The sequence below is a fragment of the Solanum stenotomum genome, chromosome 6, assembly GCF_019186545.1.
Source record: "Solanum stenotomum isolate F172 chromosome 6, ASM1918654v1, whole genome shotgun sequence".
NCBI classification, from domain to species: Eukaryota; Viridiplantae; Streptophyta; class Magnoliopsida; order Solanales; family Solanaceae; genus Solanum; species Solanum stenotomum.
Genome location: NC_064287.1, coordinates 58,450,599 through 58,469,594, shown reverse-complemented (window position 1 = coordinate 58,469,594; position 18,996 = coordinate 58,450,599). Strand labels below are relative to the sequence as shown.

At 34.8% G+C, this 18,996-nt stretch overlaps 3 protein-coding genes across 4 annotated transcripts; 2 read left to right on the top strand and 1 right to left on the bottom strand.

The window, feature by feature from the left end:
- Positions 1–832: 832 nt before the first annotated feature.
- Positions 833–5,486, top strand: LOC125868124 (probable protein phosphatase 2C 33). Its single transcript, XM_049548725.1, has 5 exons — positions 833–2,323; positions 2,872–3,258; positions 3,347–3,464; positions 4,458–4,681; positions 4,767–5,486. The coding sequence occupies exons 1-5, from the start codon at positions 2,078–2,080 to the stop codon at positions 5,202–5,204; spliced, it is 1,413 nt and encodes a 470-aa protein (XP_049404682.1). The 5' UTR covers positions 833–2,077; the 3' UTR covers positions 5,205–5,486.
- Positions 5,487–5,914: 428 nt separating this feature from the next.
- On the bottom strand, positions 5,915–13,475 carry LOC125868123 (aspartic proteinase 36-like). The gene is made up of 10 exons (XM_049548724.1): positions 12,993–13,475; positions 11,136–11,265; positions 10,752–10,993; positions 10,350–10,574; positions 9,083–9,221; positions 8,885–8,958; positions 8,315–8,405; positions 7,729–7,804; positions 7,173–7,244; positions 5,915–6,403 (listed from the first exon to the last, which is right to left on the bottom strand). The coding sequence occupies exons 1-10, from the start codon at positions 13,220–13,222 to the stop codon at positions 6,249–6,251; spliced, it is 1,434 nt and encodes a 477-aa protein (XP_049404681.1). The 5' UTR covers positions 13,223–13,475; the 3' UTR covers positions 5,915–6,248.
- A 192-nt stretch (positions 13,476–13,667) lies between these two features.
- Positions 13,668–18,327, top strand: LOC125868129 (flavin mononucleotide hydrolase 1, chloroplatic). 2 transcript variants are annotated; one of them, XM_049548731.1, is made up of 7 exons: positions 13,668–14,001; positions 15,589–15,664; positions 15,795–15,846; positions 16,325–16,439; positions 16,623–16,693; positions 17,562–17,649; positions 18,000–18,327. In XM_049548731.1, exons 1-7 carry the CDS (start codon positions 13,754–13,756, stop codon positions 18,142–18,144), a joined length of 795 nt encoding a protein of 264 aa, XP_049404688.1. In that variant the 5' UTR covers positions 13,668–13,753; the 3' UTR covers positions 18,145–18,327. The 2 variants fall into 2 exon arrangements, with proteins under 2 accessions (XP_049404688.1, XP_049404689.1); XM_049548732.1 differs by having other exon boundaries at positions 13,711–14,001; positions 15,576–15,664.
- The last annotated feature ends 669 nt before the right edge of the window (positions 18,328–18,996 follow it).

The following is an 18,996-nucleotide window of genomic DNA, read 5'->3' as shown; positions in this document are numbered from 1 at the left end:
ATATTACTTTTTTGTCTGATATAACAAAATGTTTTATATAAATAATAGTATACAACATAACATAATATGTCTTTATCAAAGACATAATCAAATAACTATTGCATAAATAATCGATTTATAAGGCTGGCAAAATCCTTTCAAAAATCTTCTATAATTAGAAGTTTGACTTTCTTATTTTATTTTTTAAAAGAAATATTCTAATTGAAAATATATGCTGTCATGATCAATAATCTCCACACAAAATTAACAATTATATTATAATAATATATAAGTTATGTTTCTCCCTAATATTTATTTTTTAAGAGATAAAAAAATAACACCTCTAATTAGTAATGTTAACACTTAAATAAGAGTTATGCTTGAGATGAATATTTCTTTCAATAAAAGTAGGTCGAAAACTTCGATAGTCTTTTGAGTTTATTAGTAATATTTTTTTAAAAAGTACTAAAGTATGATCTGTTTTAATTAATTAAGCACTTAAATACATGATAATTAAATTGTTTTTTTAAAGATATTTTTGACTAAAATTTTGGTGAAGTTTATGCACACATTTTCAAACGTCCATATGTAGATAAGTTAATCATTTAAAATATGAGTATCATCTTCATTAATTATACGTGTTAACATTAATAAGTCATAAAATTTCAAGTATGGTTCAACTAACCTCAATGAATACGTAATTAAAGGAGATAACAAATTTTATGTAATAACTATGCAATGAACATTTAAAAAAATACAAATAATATTTTTTCTTCAAATTTTAAGACGAAAACATTATTAAAATATTTTATCATATAGCATTACACAGCAAGTCAGTAACCGAAAAACAGAGTCTTATCGGCGCCATTTTTGCAGTATTTTTTTTCTTCTCTCTGTTGTGTGTCACTCTGTTATTCGATTCGATTCCTATTTTTCTTCTCCTCCTCTAAATTCAACTAATCCATTCAACTTCCCCTTTTTTCTCTTATCCATATCAAATAATTTCATCCATTTATTTTATCTAACACAGTACAAAACTGTACTGGAAATTCTACTTCAGCTCATTTCTACAGAGTTTTACAGAGATGGTTTTTTTCCCCCTGATTTGGGTTTGATCTGATCAGGAAAAGAAAGTTTTTTTTGCTTGTTTTGAGGTGAATTGTTGGTGGGTTTTTGTTTCTTGAAGTTGATTGAGCTTGAATTGGATGTGGGTTTTTGATTGTGGTTTGATCTGAATTGATTTTTTTTATGGGTTTTGTAATTTATGGGAAATGATTGGTTCCTGTGTTTAAATTGAACTGAATTGGAAGTGGGGTTTTTGAATTTTTTGATATTTCTCTTAATTTGGGTTTGATCTGACCAAAAAAATCAAGTTTTTTTCATGTAGATTGGAGTTGAATTTTTGGTGGTTTTTTGTAATATATGGGAACTGATTTTGGTCCAGGTGTTTGAATTGAGCTGAATTTGAAGTGGGTTTTTGAAATTTTTGACAAATTCTTGTGCTGGTCACTGATTTGACCTTCTTGTTGTGCAAACTCTGATGGGTGTTTTTTTTGGCCTTAAAGCTACGTCAGATCAACAGATTGTGTCTTTATCAACTGAGTTAACCTTTCTTGTAAGTGAAAGGTGATCAATAGTGGAAGAGAGAGAGAGAGAGAGACAGAATAAAAAAGGTGTCTTTTGGGGATATTACTATTAAAAAATTTGAAAGGGGGCAATAGTTTTGATAGATCTGCTCTATATGTTAGTTGCAGTTATATTATTTCTATACTTGTAAGTTGTGATGTAGAGGATTGTTTCAAGAGCTAATTATGTATGCATGATTGTTCAAGGGTTGCTGAAAAGTTCATAACTTTTTGGTGGATTAGATTCGATACGGACTGCAGTAGAAGTGAATTGGATTTCCATTAGCAGTCTGTTAATTTCCCCCCTTTTTGATTGTGTGATGATGGTGAAGTTGTTGGATTGAGGTGGAGGATTCGTTAATAGATTTTGAAGACTCGAAGGAGGATATTAATACAGATTCGAATAGGGGAATAGGGTGTTTGTTTGTTTAGTTGTTCTGGAGTGCTTACAGAATTTAGTCCGGGGCCTCGGGATGGGGTCCTGCTTGTCATCTGATAGCAGGAGTCCTCATCCTGGTTCTCCTGCATCTACAATTAGGAAGAGGAAGAACTCAAAGAAGAGGTCAGGATCGCGGAATTCTTCCTTTGACATTCATAAGGAAGAGCTGCTGCATAGGATTCCCGGGCGTATGTTCTTGAATGGTTCTAGTGAGGTGGCTTCACTCTTCAGTCAGCAGGGAAAGAAAGGGACTAATCAAGATGCTATGATTGTGTGGGAGGTTAGTCCTCGAATCTTTTCATGTTGTCTTTGTGAAATGGTGGTGATTAGTAATTGACTTGCAATATTCATGATCACTAGAATGCATATGATCATGGCTGCAGTGGTAAAAGCTCAAGGAGTTAAAATGTTGTGTGGTAGTTATCTTTTAGATCCAAGTTTTGGTGCCTAATGATTGTTTTTTTGTGCTTCAGCCTATACATTTCTTGAATCTTGTCACATCACCTGATTTTTTGAGTAATACTTTCTTATTAAGTTTTGTGAGTAATTATGATGTTTACAACTCTTTTTTCTTGATAACTTGTTCAAAGGCCCTACAATGTGTTCTCTGTTTACTTATCTATAAGCTTGGTAGAGTTACAGAGGACGAAAATGTACCTTTAAATTGACATCATTTTGTACTGATAAGCTTTTTAATTTTTTTCCTCTTGTGATATGTAGTTGTTATTGGCCATATATATAGTTGAATTACTTTCTCGTGATACTGTCTCAGTCTCATTAAACCTTATGTAACTGTGTTCCTAATCTGCTAAAAATATTAAATTCCAGAATTTCGGTTCCAGAGAAGATACTGTTTTCTGTGGTGTTTTTGATGGTCATGGTCCTTTTGGTCATATGGTTGCAAAACGAGTCAGAGATGCACTTCCCTTAAAGCTAAGCACACACTGGGAAGTTAATATAAAAAGTGAAGACGTTCTAAGAGAGATCAGTCTCAACACGGGGAGTAGCCTATATCCTGAGGATGCTGTCCTCATCTCTGCTGAGGAGTCGAGGCTCTCAATTGATGTTGAAGAGACCGAAAAACACTTGGAAGTATTTCAGACATTGAAGGAGTCATTTCTGAAGGCGTATAAGGTTATGGATAGAGAACTGAGAAGCTATACCAATATCGACTGCTTCTGTAGTGGAACAACATCAGTAACGCTAGTTAAACAGGTTTGTTGATATATTCATAAAGTTGAAGTTGGCTAGATTTTCTGCCATTTTATTCTGAAGATGAACTCTGTTATTTGTTTTTTGGTAGGGTGAGAATCTTGTTATTGGTAATGTTGGAGACTCTAGAGCTGTGCTGGGTACGAGAGGCGAGGATGATTCTCTCACTGCAGTGCAATTGACAGTAGATCTTAAGCCCGATTTACCAGGTGCATACATGTCTATGTTTTGCTGCCTGCATATGGTCACTTCTTTTTTTGATATTGTGTCATCCAACTAAATTACCACTTAGCTTCTGTTCATTTAATGAACTTATCTATCTGCAATGTCAGCTGTTCTGAGCTAAACTGTTGCAAATAGGCATCAGATTTGACGATATACCATGTTGCAATCTTACACATTCATGCATCCCCTCCCCAAGAAAAAAATGTCCCTACGTGTTATATCTTCTTTCCCCCGTTGTGCTGTGCCAGGCCGTTTTGGCCCTTATGCGTCTGTTTTAGGCGTGTGTCTTATAGAGTAAAGTTGTTGTAGTGAGGATCGAATTATCAATTCATGTATGAAACCAATCAATCAACTCTAGTCGCCTATATGTTGTATGTTTCTAGCCAAGTATGCATAGATTCGAGGGATTATATTATAGGTCATCTAGGACAATTTACCTGCATGGCTCCATGTGATTCTAGGTCTAAGTTCATCCCCTTATACAAATGTGAAAATATGTGACAAAGAAAATACTAATTCATGATGGATAACTATTGAAATTCTTTCTGCACGGTCTCATTCACATACTCAACCTCCATCATATGAATCTCTTGAAGAAATGTTTAGACAAACCTAAACCGATCTCCATTTTTTAAAGTTAAGCTTCTGCTGAAATCTTTATCAATTTTCTCTACCCCTCTCCCTGTTCAAAAAGTTTTTCGAATTCTATTTTGATGTAAGAAGTGAATAGGCAGTTATACCCCCTTTTTGTCTATGATTAGTTATGTACTTCAGTCACAGTTATGTTACGTAATTGTGTTATCACAATGTAAACATATAAAACAAAAGGAATGTGGTACAGTTACTTAGAACTATCGTCCACACAACAGTATTCTTGGAAGCAGAAATTTTCCTTTTTTATAGGTGATGTTTACTGATATCTACTGTTGCTTGCCTCACTATGGTGTTTTTGTTAACTCTGCTTTCTAAATTTACAGCGGAGTTTGAGAGGATTCGCAAATGTAAAGGGCGAGTGTTTTCTCTTCAAGATGAACCAGATGTTGCAAGAGTGTGGATGCCAAATAGCAACTCTCCTGGACTTGCCATGGCTCGTGCTTTTGGCGATTTTTGCCTCAAGGATTTTGGTGTCATCTCAGTACCTGAAATTTCTTACAGGCGTTTATCCGAGAAAGATGAATTCATTGTTCTGGCGACAGATGGGGTATGGCACTTGAATCCTGCTTTAGCATTACTTAGATTCACTATCTATCTCGTTGCTAGTTGAATTAATTTGATACCGGTTACAGATTTGGGACGTACTTTCAAATGATGAAGTAGTAAATATTGTCGATTCGGCTTCATCCCGTTCATCTGCAGCTCGATCACTTGTTGAAGAAGCCGTTCGAGCCTGGAAGATCACATACCCAACTTCTAAAGTCGATGACTGTGCAGTTGTCTGCCTCTTCCTTGATTCAAACTCGAATAACTTCTCTACTGCTTCTAGTACTGAGGACAACGACAAGACTTTCGTCTCAATGGGAATGAGTGAAGTTAGCAACAGTACGGGTGGTGCCCTTAGTCCACCTGCATTGAATCGTTCCTGTACTGTTCGAGAAGGTGAAGAGGTTTCAGCAGTCAGCAACGAGGAAGCCTCGGAACAGGATGAGTTGCTACCTAAGACGGAAAAAGAATGGTCTGTTCTTGACGGGGTAGCTGTTGGAGGATCAAAATACAAGAAGAAATAGTAAGAACTTGCCTTGCACCAGGCGCTTACACCAAACCAATGGATGCATGACATGTGTTTGCACATCGACTTTCCTCACTTTAACTATGGTTAACATATATTTTCACCTCGTTATTAACCATGGTCAGCCGCGTCTAGGTGTTAGTAAGTTTTTACCATGTCCAAATGTGGATTCATTTCTCTGTCTTAATTTCCATTTTGTTTAGTTCTTATGATCAGTTTTTTTTACTGTAATAATTCTTTCTCTATAGTTTATGTAACAGTACTAGCTATTTATTTTTTTGTTCTTTTCTTTTTTCTTGTAAGAAATTTTGCATGAGTATATGTTTATAAAGTTCTTACTCTTCGTTATTTTCAATTGTGTTGATAAAATATTCGAATTTCGTTACGAGCAAACTTTATTTTTGGTTTTATAAAATCATGATATTACCTTGTAAAAAGGAATATCATGAAATGAGAGAGGTTGATTTTAGAGAAAATTTGTTTAGGAGCGGAGCTTGAAGCTCAGATACGGATTTAGTCTAACTTAATAACTTTTGCTTGTTAAGAAATTTATCGAATATATTTACCATCTATAGTCAGTCATCTATGGGACATTGCAACAGAAATTAAAGACAAATACTTGACCAGCTTCTATATGAATGATTTTTACATATTAGAAGCACAGAAGAGAAACTGCTAATGATAATATGCCAGAGAAGGATGCTGAAATGGTCAGGAACGACGAATCTCGTTATGATAAACAAGTCAATTTTGCAAGTTCGTTGTTACAGGATGTATATAGTACATGAATCCTCGATATAGATGCTAACATAGTTGGTTCTCATCCTTTAGAAACTATGAGTGTAATAGAAGAATCTGTTGACAACAGGATCACTTTCAGATGATCAACTCGTGGCAATTGAGAGCGAATTAAGCATATGGTTCTGTTTCTCAATCTTTCTTACTTGCTCCAACGAAACCAAGGTCGAAAAGACTGAAAATCCCTTCAATTTGCTGAATGTTGATGGTGCAAAAATTACTCACTGTACAGCTGTTTCTGTTGTCACTTCAACAAATTGAACAAGATGGAGATGATTATCAAGAAGAACGTGAAGAACTTTGTCGAATCCATCATAGGAGCTGAAGAAATATTGTGAGAAGCCACGGTATACGCGCTACCAGAACTTTCCTCATATTTGAGTTTGATGGTTGAAGAACCTGAAATTAACAACACATACTTAAGGAGAAACTTAGAAACAATGGATTGAATATAGCATTAACATTTCGAATTCTCCAGACTTGTGTTAGCTGGGAAAGTAGAAAGAAAAGAAGGCATTTTTATAGCTGATTTATAAAGATATTCAAAGGCATAGTTCTTCCTTCTAGAGTTCCTAAATTCGGAAAATAATAAGCATTATTCCTCTCCTAATAAGTAGTAGTATCTAGTAATCGCGTAGTTTCTTATTCTTCAATGTGTTTTACATCTGTTGCTTCATTTATTTGTAGTTTGTATCTTGATATTTTGCTGTCATTTTTTTCGTCTTGTAACCCTACTCTGGATAACTTCTCTTTTGAGTCGAGGGTCTAACTGAAACAACTTCTCTACCCTACAAAAGTAGGGTAATGTCTACGTACCTCTTACCATCCCTAGACCTCACTACGTACATCTGCAAATCAGTTTCACGTCACTCAAAACGTTCCCCCCATAGCTACATCAAGAACATAAGGCCAATTAACATTTTTTTTTTTCTTTTTTTGATGACATTGGAAACCCGCAGCCGCTACCCTTTGGGTGCGCATAGGGTAAAACCCCCGCCCTTATGCAATAGCTCCAATTAACATTTTCAAGACGAGTATCAGATTAACCATCAAATGCATAGATGGTAATATTTGAATGCGAATAATTATTTAATGATAGTCAATTTCTAGACAGCTTTATATGCTGTAGACTATAGAAGAACGTAGTTGATTAACTATATATACTCACAGTCATATTCAGTCCAACCAATTGCCTGTTTTTCAATATCATAAACAACTAGCTTGTTTGATAACGCGAGATCTGCAACAAAATAGCAAAATGTTACTTGTTGGACAGAATTATGTTACAAAATATCAAAATGTTGCAACAAAATATGCTGTAGGTGATTTCTTCCAATCTATCCTAGTCTTGGTGGACAGAAGTACATGGTACTTGTTGCTGGTGGGACGTGGCCGGTATCCCATGAATTTAGTCGAGGCACTAGCTGGCCCAGACACCATAGTTATCAGAAAAAAAATTAAAAAATTTATCACTAATCTCTAAGCATTACAAGCTTGACCAGCAACCAGATACATATTATCCTACATTCATTCATATTCCTCAAATGTCTTATCCAGTTCATGCTTGCTGAGATAAGATTGATATGAAATATGTCTCAAGCACGGACAAGACGAGCTTAATTTTCATGAACATGCTTCAATGAAAATTTTAAGGATTTACTTCAGTTTAGATGCATTTCTCTGATGAGTTTCTCTTAAGAGAAAGAGAAGGTGTCAAATAATACCTCCCAACAGAGTTATTTCCGCTCCATCCTTTGTCTGCATTTTGCTGTCTTGCCAACCAATGCACCATCTACTCTCCTGCAAAATTTAATCCAGAAACTGAGATAAGATTTCCGTGAGGAAACGGGATTGCAAGTTATATAGTCCATCCCGTTGCATTTCACTTTTTCTGCACCCTAACAACACACTTCACAAAACATTTTGGCTCTATCCTCTGGTATGGAGCAACATAAATATACATGCAGACGTATAAACCAATAAAAAGGTAGAATAGAACATACACGTTCATACTAGCTACAAATGTCAAAGACAGATTTCAAGAAAGTATCAGGCTTGAATCTAACATGGTAACATAAAAGGCTATCATAATGCTGACAAGAGATTCTAGGAGACAAATCTAAAGGCCTATAATAATGATTGTTAGGTTGATAATGGCTCGAGAACCTAAGAACTGCTATTGTAACAAGAAAGAAATCCAAATAATTTTTTTTAATATTGAAAAAGAAAGTCTTCTTGGGAAAAATAATAAACTCCATCTGATTGAATTAGAAAAGAGCTAAAGAACTTAAGCATATTTGGAGTACTTACTTCGATTTGGAAAAGATAATCGTGGGGATAAACTGTCAAAGGAAGCGAATCTGCAAACCGAAAGGTTACAACTGGGAACCCATCATCAATCCTGCACCAGCGGAGGTAGAGGAAAGTTAAAAGACAATTGAGTTTATAAGTTATTATAGGCAATTTATCTGACTCATCCTATTAGTCTCTTATAGAACTACACTAAGAGAACATTCATTTCTCAGCAGTATTCTTTCCTTATTACCAATCTCCGTATAAATATACCAAATCCAATAAATCCAACCATACTCTTCCCTTATTCCCTCCCATTCACTCCAAAAATAAAATACTCCTTCCATCCCAAAAAGAATAATAAGATATGGAGAGCTCTCTCCAAAAAGTATAAATTACCAAATATATTTGGAGTGACCAAAATAGAAAATAAGTTAACAAAACATTAGTAGTATACACAGTTTTAGCGTATAGTCTTCCTTACTGTATCAGTGTATATACTCATAGCGAAAATGAGAAGATCTGACATACTAAACCTTTGACAGAAAGAAATATGAAACTCACACGAGAGGCCAGAAAGAATCTTACTTCCCAGTGTAGTCAAAGCAGTGGAAACTCTGCTCAACAAGACGAATATTCAACTGTGGGTGCCGTTCAATCAGCTATGCCAACAGTGAAACGGAAAAAATCAAGCAGAAAGGTTAAAAATATATCCATGCATACATGTGGTGTAAAGCTCTCTAACGAATAAGCCAATTACATTATTTCTGAAATGTCTGTAGTTACCTTGTTGATGAGAGTACTGTAGACCTTGTGTGGAAGATAAGCTAAGGTTGTTCCACTGTCAATTATTGCCATAGTTGTGGGAATGTCTAGAACTTGACCACCAACCTCAATTCCTTTCATAATAACATTATAATGTGGCCTAAAGAGCAGACAGATATTTTAACAGAGTTCAGAATAGTGGACAAATGGAGAGGTTAAAATCATGTAATCAAAGCACGAAAATAAATAACCAAAATACAACAGAAGTCACAATTTCTATAATTCAAACTTGAAACTGACTAAGCAAATATATGCACCATCAGCGAGTGAGTCGAGAGAGTTTTAAACTCCTTACATCTACATGGTAGATTTATTGCAAATCGAGTAGTAATGTAACCAGTGATAGGACTTGACAATCTGCATTGGAACTACTTTATAAATCTAAAAGTCAAGATTTATCTCTCCGTTTCAATATAGTGAGTGTCTTAAGGGCTCTAACTTGATTTTTCACTACCAAGGTGCAGTGCCAGCTCTAACATTGTCTCCATCAGGCTGTAGTTACAGTGGAATCATATATCACCCTTCTTTTCCCTCGTTTGCCGCAAAAAGAGGGAGAGGGGAATACATTACTTGAGTGCACAAAAACTTCTTAAATTCATTGCTAGATCAAGCACATAAATAGAATGAGAATTGAACAAGCAGATGTGCAAAGGATAAGAGAATATACAAATGTACAAACGTCACGCAGGACTAAAGCAAGCGTACTTATACCACATATGGACCACTTCGATAGGCTATGATGATGTTCATGGCCGTTTCGGCTTTGGTGATGATAGATCCGAAAGAGGAGTTTCGCTAAAGCTTTCGATTTGGTCGTAGCTAACTACTGTACTTTATTCATCCCTAGTAAAATGTCTATCTTTTCTTATTAGTCCGTCTCAGTTTTGCTTCCTGAAAAGAAAAATTACATGGAAGCTACTTCACTTGTAATAACTCTAGATGTTTTTCTTTATTTCATTCTATCAAATTAATATATGACCCTACATGTTCTACAAAAATTATTAAGCATATCAATTTTCAGATCTATTCTTAATAAATGTAGAAGTTGAATTATGACATACAATTTCATTTGGAGGCAGAGAGATGCAAATATCGATGCAAACAGATTTTACCATAACATTTTGCATACAGTGTTTGAGCATTGTATATTTACCATCTTTTCGTTTAATAAAGCATTTACCATCATTTCTTTTAAGAAGGAAAGAAGGGTTAAAACTAAAATACTTACGCATCTGGGACTAGTGGTGTTGTATTTACTTTTGGATGAACTACTGGTCCAATGGTGAATATGCCACCTCCATTCTTTCCATCTAGACAATGTGCAAATATTTTCTTAACCTTCCCAGTGGCAGCTAGCTGTGAAATTACGGATGAACTTGCTTGTCCAAAACCAAGTATTCCATCAACTGCTTGATTAGATGCACCTAGCTCTCCAGATTGTCTAGATGAGCACCTATGTTGGATAAAAATGATGTAAACTACTACATGTCATCAAGAGATAAATTACATGCCGAGTGTATGCAAACCTTACCCGTACCTCGTAGAGATAGAGAGGTTGTTTCTGATAGACCCTCAACAATAATAGGCATATTTTAGGTTTACATTTTAATCACAAGGATTAGAAACTTACCCAAATGCTATCGACCCGTTCATCGACGTTGTTTGTAGGTCTCCGGACACTTGCTCAAACTGAATATCATCCTTCACAAAGAATCCGGCTGTTGAGCTACCATCTCCATAACTAACCTGAAAATCACATGGCATTCCAGTCCTGCAATCTGAGTAGGGAGTATTGAGCATGCAAAACTCTTCGTCACAAGAAACAGATTTCCCATTTGCAGAGGCTTTCGGGTCATATGTCATCAAGTCTATCTGTAAGGTAACGACAAAGATGAGAATATAATTGGGAAAGGAGGTCGAGAATATGAAGTGACTGTCTACAAATAATAGAACCAACATCCATTTTATGCACAAAGAAAGGCAAGTGACACATATATTGGAAGAAGAATCATACCCCGAGGTCGCTTTTTGTAGGACATCCCTCACAGCTGGCACAGTTCACCCATAAAATGTCACTTCCAGTATCAACCTGGACATGAAAATCCCTTGAAGGCGTTCCAATAGATATCTTAGTGTAATAGAGCCTGCATCATTTACATACGAGGAAAATGCATAACCATAATGGCACATGATAGTATGAGCATTCATAATATCTCCATCGCCACAATCTGAAGTTATGCCCTGCATGTAAGCAACACTATTTTTTTGATAACCAATACCTGCCACCTCCCACCAGCAGCAGGTACCCTGTCTACCAAGGTTAAGACATATGGGAAGAAATCACCTAGTGTTTTTGTCTTTGTTGGGATTTGAACCTAAAACCTCATGGTTCTCAACTCACTTCATTGATCACTAGGTCACATTATGGGAGCGCACTTCTATTTATTTATTCTTTGGTGGTGAAGTTGTGAGTGGGGGTACATTTTAAACAACGAACTTTAAAAGTTAATGTGGTTAAAAAAAACAAGTACTAAGCTAAGCAAAGAAGCCATGATATCAATTAGTCATAACGTTGAGAAACAAAGCTGCATGCTTTCTTAAAACATCTACACCTTGTCCTCCTCTTTTAGAAGAATAAATACAAGAACCAGCCAATATCTTCATTCAAATTATCAACAATCAAACTTTAAACTGTCTCAACCCTTTAGATAATGCAAATAAGATAATTTGATAGAGAAAACATCAAACCAGAATTTGAAATTTGTACTATATGAAATATTAAACATGGATCAAATTGAAAGAGTGTTATATATATTAGAACAAACACCGAGAGGTAGTAAGAATTATCAGGAAATAACTTTCCACACAACAACAATATCTATGCCTCAATCCCAAGCAAGAAAATGTTTTCGCGTAGCTAATCTATTCGAATGTTCTCTTCACTTGAGTAAATGTAGTTGGGTTTAAAAGGAAATGACTTCCCATATACTGTCAAAACTTGCAGACATGATAAATTAGGAGGGAGAGAGAACATTAATTATGAAAAAAACCATGCAAAGGCAATAACTTTGCCTACAGAGACAAAGTGCAGACATGATAATATGTTGAATAGTCTCAAGGTAAAATCCCAACGTAGGCAGAAGGAAAACACTAGTCATTTCTTCCCATCTGTCCAAGCCTCAATCGACAAAGTTACCAGATACCTTTGCTAGTGGGAGGTAGCAAATAGGGGCGGTAATAGTGTTCTCGAAAGATAAAGCACAAATAAAACATGATATTTAATGAAAAAAAGGCGCAAAGGGAGAAAAAAATATAAATACATATGTCTAGTCCAAGACTAATAATTCTAAAGCATGAATGCCAAATATATGAACATAAAAATTGAATTTTTTTTTACGAGAAACTGAAATATCAATAGTTTAATGCCCCACCTCTCAAGAAAAAATATGCCATAGAACCTTGACGACAACACTAAAGCACACATTAAGCTAAGCGAAGCACTCAAAACATCTTTAGCATCCTTTAGGGCTAAATGCGCCTTGACAACACAAGGAGGGAGCTAGCATTATGCTTACAGGTTTAGCAGAAAACCAAGTAATTTAGGCTCAAAATCTTGTATTCGTCTTAAAAATTCATTTAACATACACAAATAATCTATATATCAATCCATAACCCATAAACTAAAAATCCTAGCTCCCAGCTGGCCTAAATATCAGTGACATTGACAGCGCGGTACACTAAGCTCCCGCTATACACATACTACGAGGAAGAGCCCGACCACAAGGGTCTATTAACCTACATTTCTGCAAGAACCTGTATCCACAACTCGAACCCAAAAAAACATGAAAATAAACAGAGAAAGGGAACTAACGCAGCATCAGTAGGCAAGCCATTTCCACCCAATTTGAAATCAATAACAGTAAGCATTCTGCTATGCCGTCGATTATCATGAGCTTTAAGATCATTCAAAATCGACCCATTACCATTCCTCCCACCATATTTATGCTTCACATTAAAAACCAAATTTTCCCCTTTCACATCTACACCAAAACCCATCAAAATCAACAACAATATCAAACACCCATTTCTTAAATCACCCATTTTCTTCCAAATTTCCTTCAAATTATGCTATATAAACACAAACCCACCTCTCAAATTGCATTTTCTGTACGTATATACATTCTTGTTATACGTACAGATGCTTTTTTTTTTGTTGAAATTTGAGAAGGAAGAGAAAAAGGAAGGATTTTTTTTATATTACTCTTGAAAGAAATTGTAACAAGAATAGGGAATTATTCGAGTAATTTAATTTTTTTTCTTCAATGGAGAAAAAGACAAGTGGATTATTGCTCATAATTTTGGTGAACAGAAGAAGAAGAAAAAAAGGTACTAGCTTTTTGGCTGAGAATGCAGGGAAAAAAAGAGCAGAGAATGTCCCTGGTCGGTCGTATTTTTTTTAAAAACATATTTGTAATAGAATTCGATTAATTTAGATTCATTGATTAATAAAAAAAATTTATTCATAATAATTATAATTTAAAATATAAAAAATCCTTTTTGTTAGCCCAAAAAAAAAACAAAAAAAACACATTACAAATCTTAGCAGAAACAAAGAAAGAACCCAAATTCTGTATGGCTTTATTGATATCATGGAGACCATCTTCTGCTTCTAATATCAGTTTTCCATTTATAGTGAAGAAAACATCTTATTCTAAATCTGCAAAAATGGGGTCTTTTAGTACTAATAATATTAGTTGCAGTGTCACTTCTTCATCAGCATCAATAATGGTGGCTCAGAGGAAACTTCCAATTTTGCTTTTTGATGTTATGGATACTATTGTTCGTGACCCTTTTTACCATGATGTCCCTGCCTTCTTCAGGTGTTTACTATGTTGAATTTCAGTTTGCCCCTTTTACTGTTGACTTTAAAGATCCAATTTTTATGTTGTCTTGTTATGCTGGAATTCTCGAATTTGCTGTGGCAATAGCTCAATGGTGTATTTACTATGTTGACTTTAAGTTTGCCCCTTTTACTGTTGACCTTAAAGATCCCATTTTTATGTTGTCTTGTTATGCTGGAGTTCTTGAATTTGATGAGTCAATAGCTCAGTGGGTATTTACTATGTTGAGTGTCAATCTGTTGAGTTTAAAAATCCCATTTTTATGTTATCTTGTTATGCTGGATTGTTGAATTTGATGAGTCAATAACTCAATGGGTAGCTGAAGGTGTATCGCAAATAGTCTCATTACCTCTGAGGTAGGGGTAAGGTTTTCGTACACTTTATCTCTCCGAACCCCATTTTGTGGGACTTTAGGGTATGTTGTTGTTTGTTGTAATAACTCAATGGGTATTTAGTATGTTGAACTCCACCTAGCTCCTTACTGTTTTCTGATGTTTCTGTTGAGTTTAGAGGTAACTTTTTTATGCTGGAATTCTTGAATTTCTCAGTCAGTAAATCAATATTAATCAACTACTTCTTAATGGGGTGGGATATATGAGTTTTGACTTTTGACCCCTCCATTGGAGACCCAAAAGAACAAAAAGAGAAAAAACAACAACTATGCCTTAGTCCCAAACAAGTTGAAGTCGGCTATGAATCTTTACTATTCCATTTAAGCTCAACTCATGTGGAGTTTATAAGTGAGTATACAAGATTGGTTATTTGGGACACTTTTCCAATTTGAGGAAAAGTGGAAAAGCTAAAAAAAAAGAAAAGAAGAAGAAGATGTAACTGCTAGGAAAGAAAATTAAGATGTACTTTTTCTTGCACAAATTCATTCACTTGATTATTTAAGTCCATAATCTTAATTGTAGAGTAAAGATATCTCGATCTTCTGCATGTCATAACATTCCTCTTAATCTTCCTTGTAATTGGAAAATTATCTTCATATTGATATATGTAGTAATATTTTTGCCTTTGATTGTTGTGGACTTCCCTGTTTTAAGATTTTAACCACAGCGAATATGGTCCCATGTTCTTGCATGTTTGAAAGCCAAGTGAGCAATTCATATATGTGTATAAACTGAAATAGTTTATTGTTAGTTCAATCAACTTATACTGTTGCTCAGCATTATAGTTAACACCATGTTGTATAATTCTTAAAATGTGTAATTCCTAAACAATCAAGGTAGAAGCCCCCTACTTCAGCTGGCATATGTAACTTAACTCAGATAGTCGAATTACATATCTTACTTGTCACACAACTACTAGTCATCTTCTCAAATCGTTTCAACAGTATTTCGAAACCCCTTTTCTTGCAACAGGCAAATACCGGTTATATATGAATACCGAATTCATTCCATCTCAGGTTGATGCAATCTCTTCTGGTTACGGTCCAGTGCTGCTTTGGGCTCCTTTTATCACATTTCTTTCCATTATTTTTCATTCAAACCAGACCAAAGTTTGTTCTTTTCTCTTTTAGCTTCTAAATTTTTGTCCTGTTTCAAATTGAGATTTTTTATTCAGAATGTCAATGAAAGAATTGCTGGAAAGCAAGCATCCAACTTCCTGGATTGAGTTTGAGAAAGGCCTTATTAGTGAGGTATGTTGAGAAGTGTGTTCTACTTGTAACTGCTTCAAGTAGCTAGACATTTTAATGGAGGCATATTACTATATATTTTGTTTCTCTTTTATCTCGAAAGATGTAGACTATGTTGTACTACTCTTTTCAGGAGGAGTTGACTAGGAAATTCTTCAAGGATGGAAGATCTTTTGATATGGAAGGTATGTTAGACATTCTCGGATGTCAGCACCTTATCACACAGTATCTAACAACTTCATGACATATTCATGAAGTATTAATTTTGACACGATGAGTTCATATTTTCATTTGAGCTCATGCTTCAGTAAATCTGTCCGTTGTACTCTCTCAATATTTTCTTATTATGAAGAGGAGATGCAAAACTTGAATCAAAATGTTAAATGGTATAAGATGTTGGCCATGCCTCAACCATTTTTTCTTGTCTGAATGTGTAAAGTCGACGAGGAAGTGCAGAATGGGCCTTATTGCTAAGAACTGATGTATAAAGAATACTCTCGACTTCTTTCCCGTGAAGGTCCTACCATCATTTCCTAATTGTTCCTTCATCTTCTGCGTGCGTTAGTTTGATCAATGTTAGCGAAGTTGATTTTATTGTTACTTTTTCGATCTATTAGCATCTTTTGTTTGTTCATTGTAAACTGAAAAACCACTTTTTGTCAGGTCTCAAAAACTGTATGAAAAGAGGATACTCCTACCTTGAAGGTGTTGAAGGATTATTGAATTCTTTGAAAGAAAATGGCTATGAGATCCATGCTTTCACAAATTATCCAATCTGGTATGACAACAACTACGCCTCAGTCCCAAACAAAGATGTAGTCGGTTATATAAATCCTTACTTACCATGATACTCCATATAAACTCGTCTGAGGCCAATATTATACAAAATAAAAATAATCAATCAAACCTTCATTGCTTTCAGTATACATTCATTCAAGTGTTTCAAACTTTGTTCTTTCAGGTACCAGATGATTGAGGACGAGCTAAAACTCTCAAATTACCTATCTTGGACATTTTGTTCCTGTATATTTGGTAGTTTCTTTACCTTCACAAACTTTTTATCTCTCAACTTATGTTTGATCAATATTTCATTAATCAAACCGTGAAAGCAGCCATTAATGGTTGCATTAGGGTTGAGTGTCTTCTTCACACCCGTTGGGGTGCAGTCCTTTCCCTAGCCCTTCTAACACTAGATGCTTTGTGCACCGGACTGCCCTTTAATATTTCATTGTTGATGTGGCTAGCTCCTTCTTCTTTTTTTGATAGTGGTAACTGAGATGTGGCTAGCTCCTTATGTATTCCTGTACATGTAGAGTTTTGGGATGCTTACACAAGCAACCAGAGGCAGATCGGGGATTTCGTTTATGAGTTCTGGATCACAATCTTTTTTGCTTGCTCGGTTCTGGATAGATTATTTATACATATTAAGTGGTTCTTTACAATCTCTCTACCGCACGTGGGTAAGGTTTGCTTTAGAGTTTGGACATTTAAAGTTTTTTCTACCTTTGAAAGTCAATTCCATATTTCTTTTTTGTGAGGATTCTTAGTGAGAATCGATGGAGTGACATGTCCATTTCAGTGTTTACAATGCTTTAGTTGAATATTTGTCTCTATAGATCATATTTGTATGCTTCACGGGTCGAGTATCTATCTGAATGTGCTCTACAAGTTTAATAAGTTCAATTGTTACAGTCAAATTGCTGTTTTAAAACTTGGTTCGTAAGACTCAGAACTCAAATGCTGATCTTTCTGTTGTATTGCATCTCAAATTTGTGAAATTTCGGATGCTGATCTGCTTTTGTTCCTTGTTGAAAAGTTCCGTAACCTTAAACTTGTGGAGTTGTGACACGTAAATGAATTCGATTGGAGCATAGACCTGACTTTTTTCATATGTTTACAGGAAAACGGAAGCCTGATCCCGATTTTTATTTAGAAGTTGTAAAGCATCTCAATGTAAAAGCTTCCAACTGCATTTTTGTTGATGACAGGTATGCCCCAATAATAGTGTATGCTTTTAAGCTATGTTGCTCGAGTGCTTCAGAACTGTTGTAATATGCTGTACGCTTGTCAGATAAATGATAATGAGTCATCCCTAACAATGTACAGTAGTTATCCTTTGACCACAAAGTTGAGTTTGGCCTCGATATGATTTTCATATCACCACTATATAGACAGAGTCCGCGTCTTGGATGCATCCCCACGTCCTTGTTATTTGTCAACTTCTATTCATCTTAGAATCTTATACATGAAAAATGCAGTTCTCTCTACTCATTACAGTAACCTGGATTCCGAAAAAGGTCCAATTTTTCTCACGTGAGTTGTATCATTGATCGTCCAGGATGGGGAACGTTGAAGCTGCAATTGAACTCGGACTCAAAGGCCTTCAATTCAAGAATGCAGATTTGTTGCAGAAGGACTTATCTCTCCTCGGTGTCGATATATCAACAAATGAAAGTCAAGATCTGATTGAATGTTCATCATGAGATTATATATCATGATAGTTCTGTTTTTGTTTTCTTAACATTTGTTCTTGAGGAACAGTTCCTCAAAATATGTTACAATTTTAGGCGTCAAGAGAGTTGTATATTCTATGTATAATGAATGTATACAACCAACTTGACAAGTGAAAGTACATCAGACAATGTAAACGTCTATTAGAATTATTTGCTCTTATTAAAATGGATAAATAAATTGGGCCTTCTTACCATGCTACTTATCCATATAAAAGTTCATTTTGATTAGTACTAAATATTAAAAAAAAAGGAAAAGGAGCAAATATATTTCTCAACTTTGTGATTCAGGGCATATATATTTCTTGTTTTAAAAAATGGTGCACATATATCGCCATCGTTAACAAATAGTTCATATTTGCTCTTTTCGTTAATAGATCTATAGTTATCAAATTAAAAAAAATAAATTGAAACTGATTATTTTAGTTCCAGAAATGTTATGTGGTTTTAAATTTTTTATCTAGCCCATCTTTTTGTCTCTCCAAATCAACTCAGATCTGTGCTTATTTATTAGATGGCAATGCTATATATACATCATTTTTTTAACAAGGAATATATCTGTTTTAAATTTTAAAGTCAAAGGGGTTATATCTGCCTGTTACCCCTAATTTTAAGAAAAGTTTGGAAAGAAGCAATAGACTAATTATATCATTAACATATTTTCTGAAAAAATGTCACCCACCAAAAATATTTATTTATATATCATTGACCATTAAGATTTTACAAATCTCAAAATATGGTATGTAAATTTAATTGTGATTTTGAATATTCAATTATTCCTAAAATATATTGACTTTTTTTCAAAATTCAAAATGTTATAATAAA

What these genes read in the sequence shown, in the direction of transcription:
- LOC125868124 (XM_049548725.1), top strand. Translation starts at nt 2,078, where the DNA reads ATGGGGTCCTGCTTGTCATCTGATAGCAGGAGTCCTCATCCTGGTTCT. An exon ending in CAGTAACGCTAGTTAAACAG is followed by an intron (nt 3,259 to 3,346) that starts GTTTGTTGATAT and finishes GTTTTTTGGTAG; the next exon opens with GGTGAGAATCTTGTTATTGG. An exon ending in TCTTAAGCCCGATTTACCAG is followed by an intron (nt 3,465 to 4,457) that starts GTGCATACATGT and finishes CTAAATTTACAG; the next exon opens with CGGAGTTTGAGAGGATTCGC.
- LOC125868123 (XM_049548724.1), bottom strand. Translation starts at nt 13,222, where the DNA reads ATGGGTGATTTAAGAAATGGGTGTTTGATATTGTTGTTGATTTTGATG. An exon ending in ACAGTACTCTCATCAACAAG is followed by an intron (nt 8,959 to 9,082) that starts GTAACTACAGAC and finishes CTGTTGGCATAG; the next exon opens with CTGATTGAACGGCACCCACA. An exon ending in GGAAATAACTCTGTTGGGAG is followed by an intron (nt 7,245 to 7,728) that starts GTATTATTTGAC and finishes ATTTTGTTGCAG; the next exon opens with ATCTCGCGTTATCAAACAAG.
- LOC125868129 (XM_049548731.1), top strand. Translation starts at nt 13,754, where the DNA reads ATGGCTTTATTGATATCATGGAGACCATCTTCTGCTTCTAATATCAGT. An exon ending in AGAAAGGCCTTATTAGTGAG is followed by an intron (nt 15,665 to 15,794) that starts GTATGTTGAGAA and finishes TACTCTTTTCAG; the next exon opens with GAGGAGTTGACTAGGAAATT. An exon ending in TTCACAAATTATCCAATCTG is followed by an intron (nt 16,440 to 16,622) that starts GTATGACAACAA and finishes TTGTTCTTTCAG; the next exon opens with GTACCAGATGATTGAGGACG.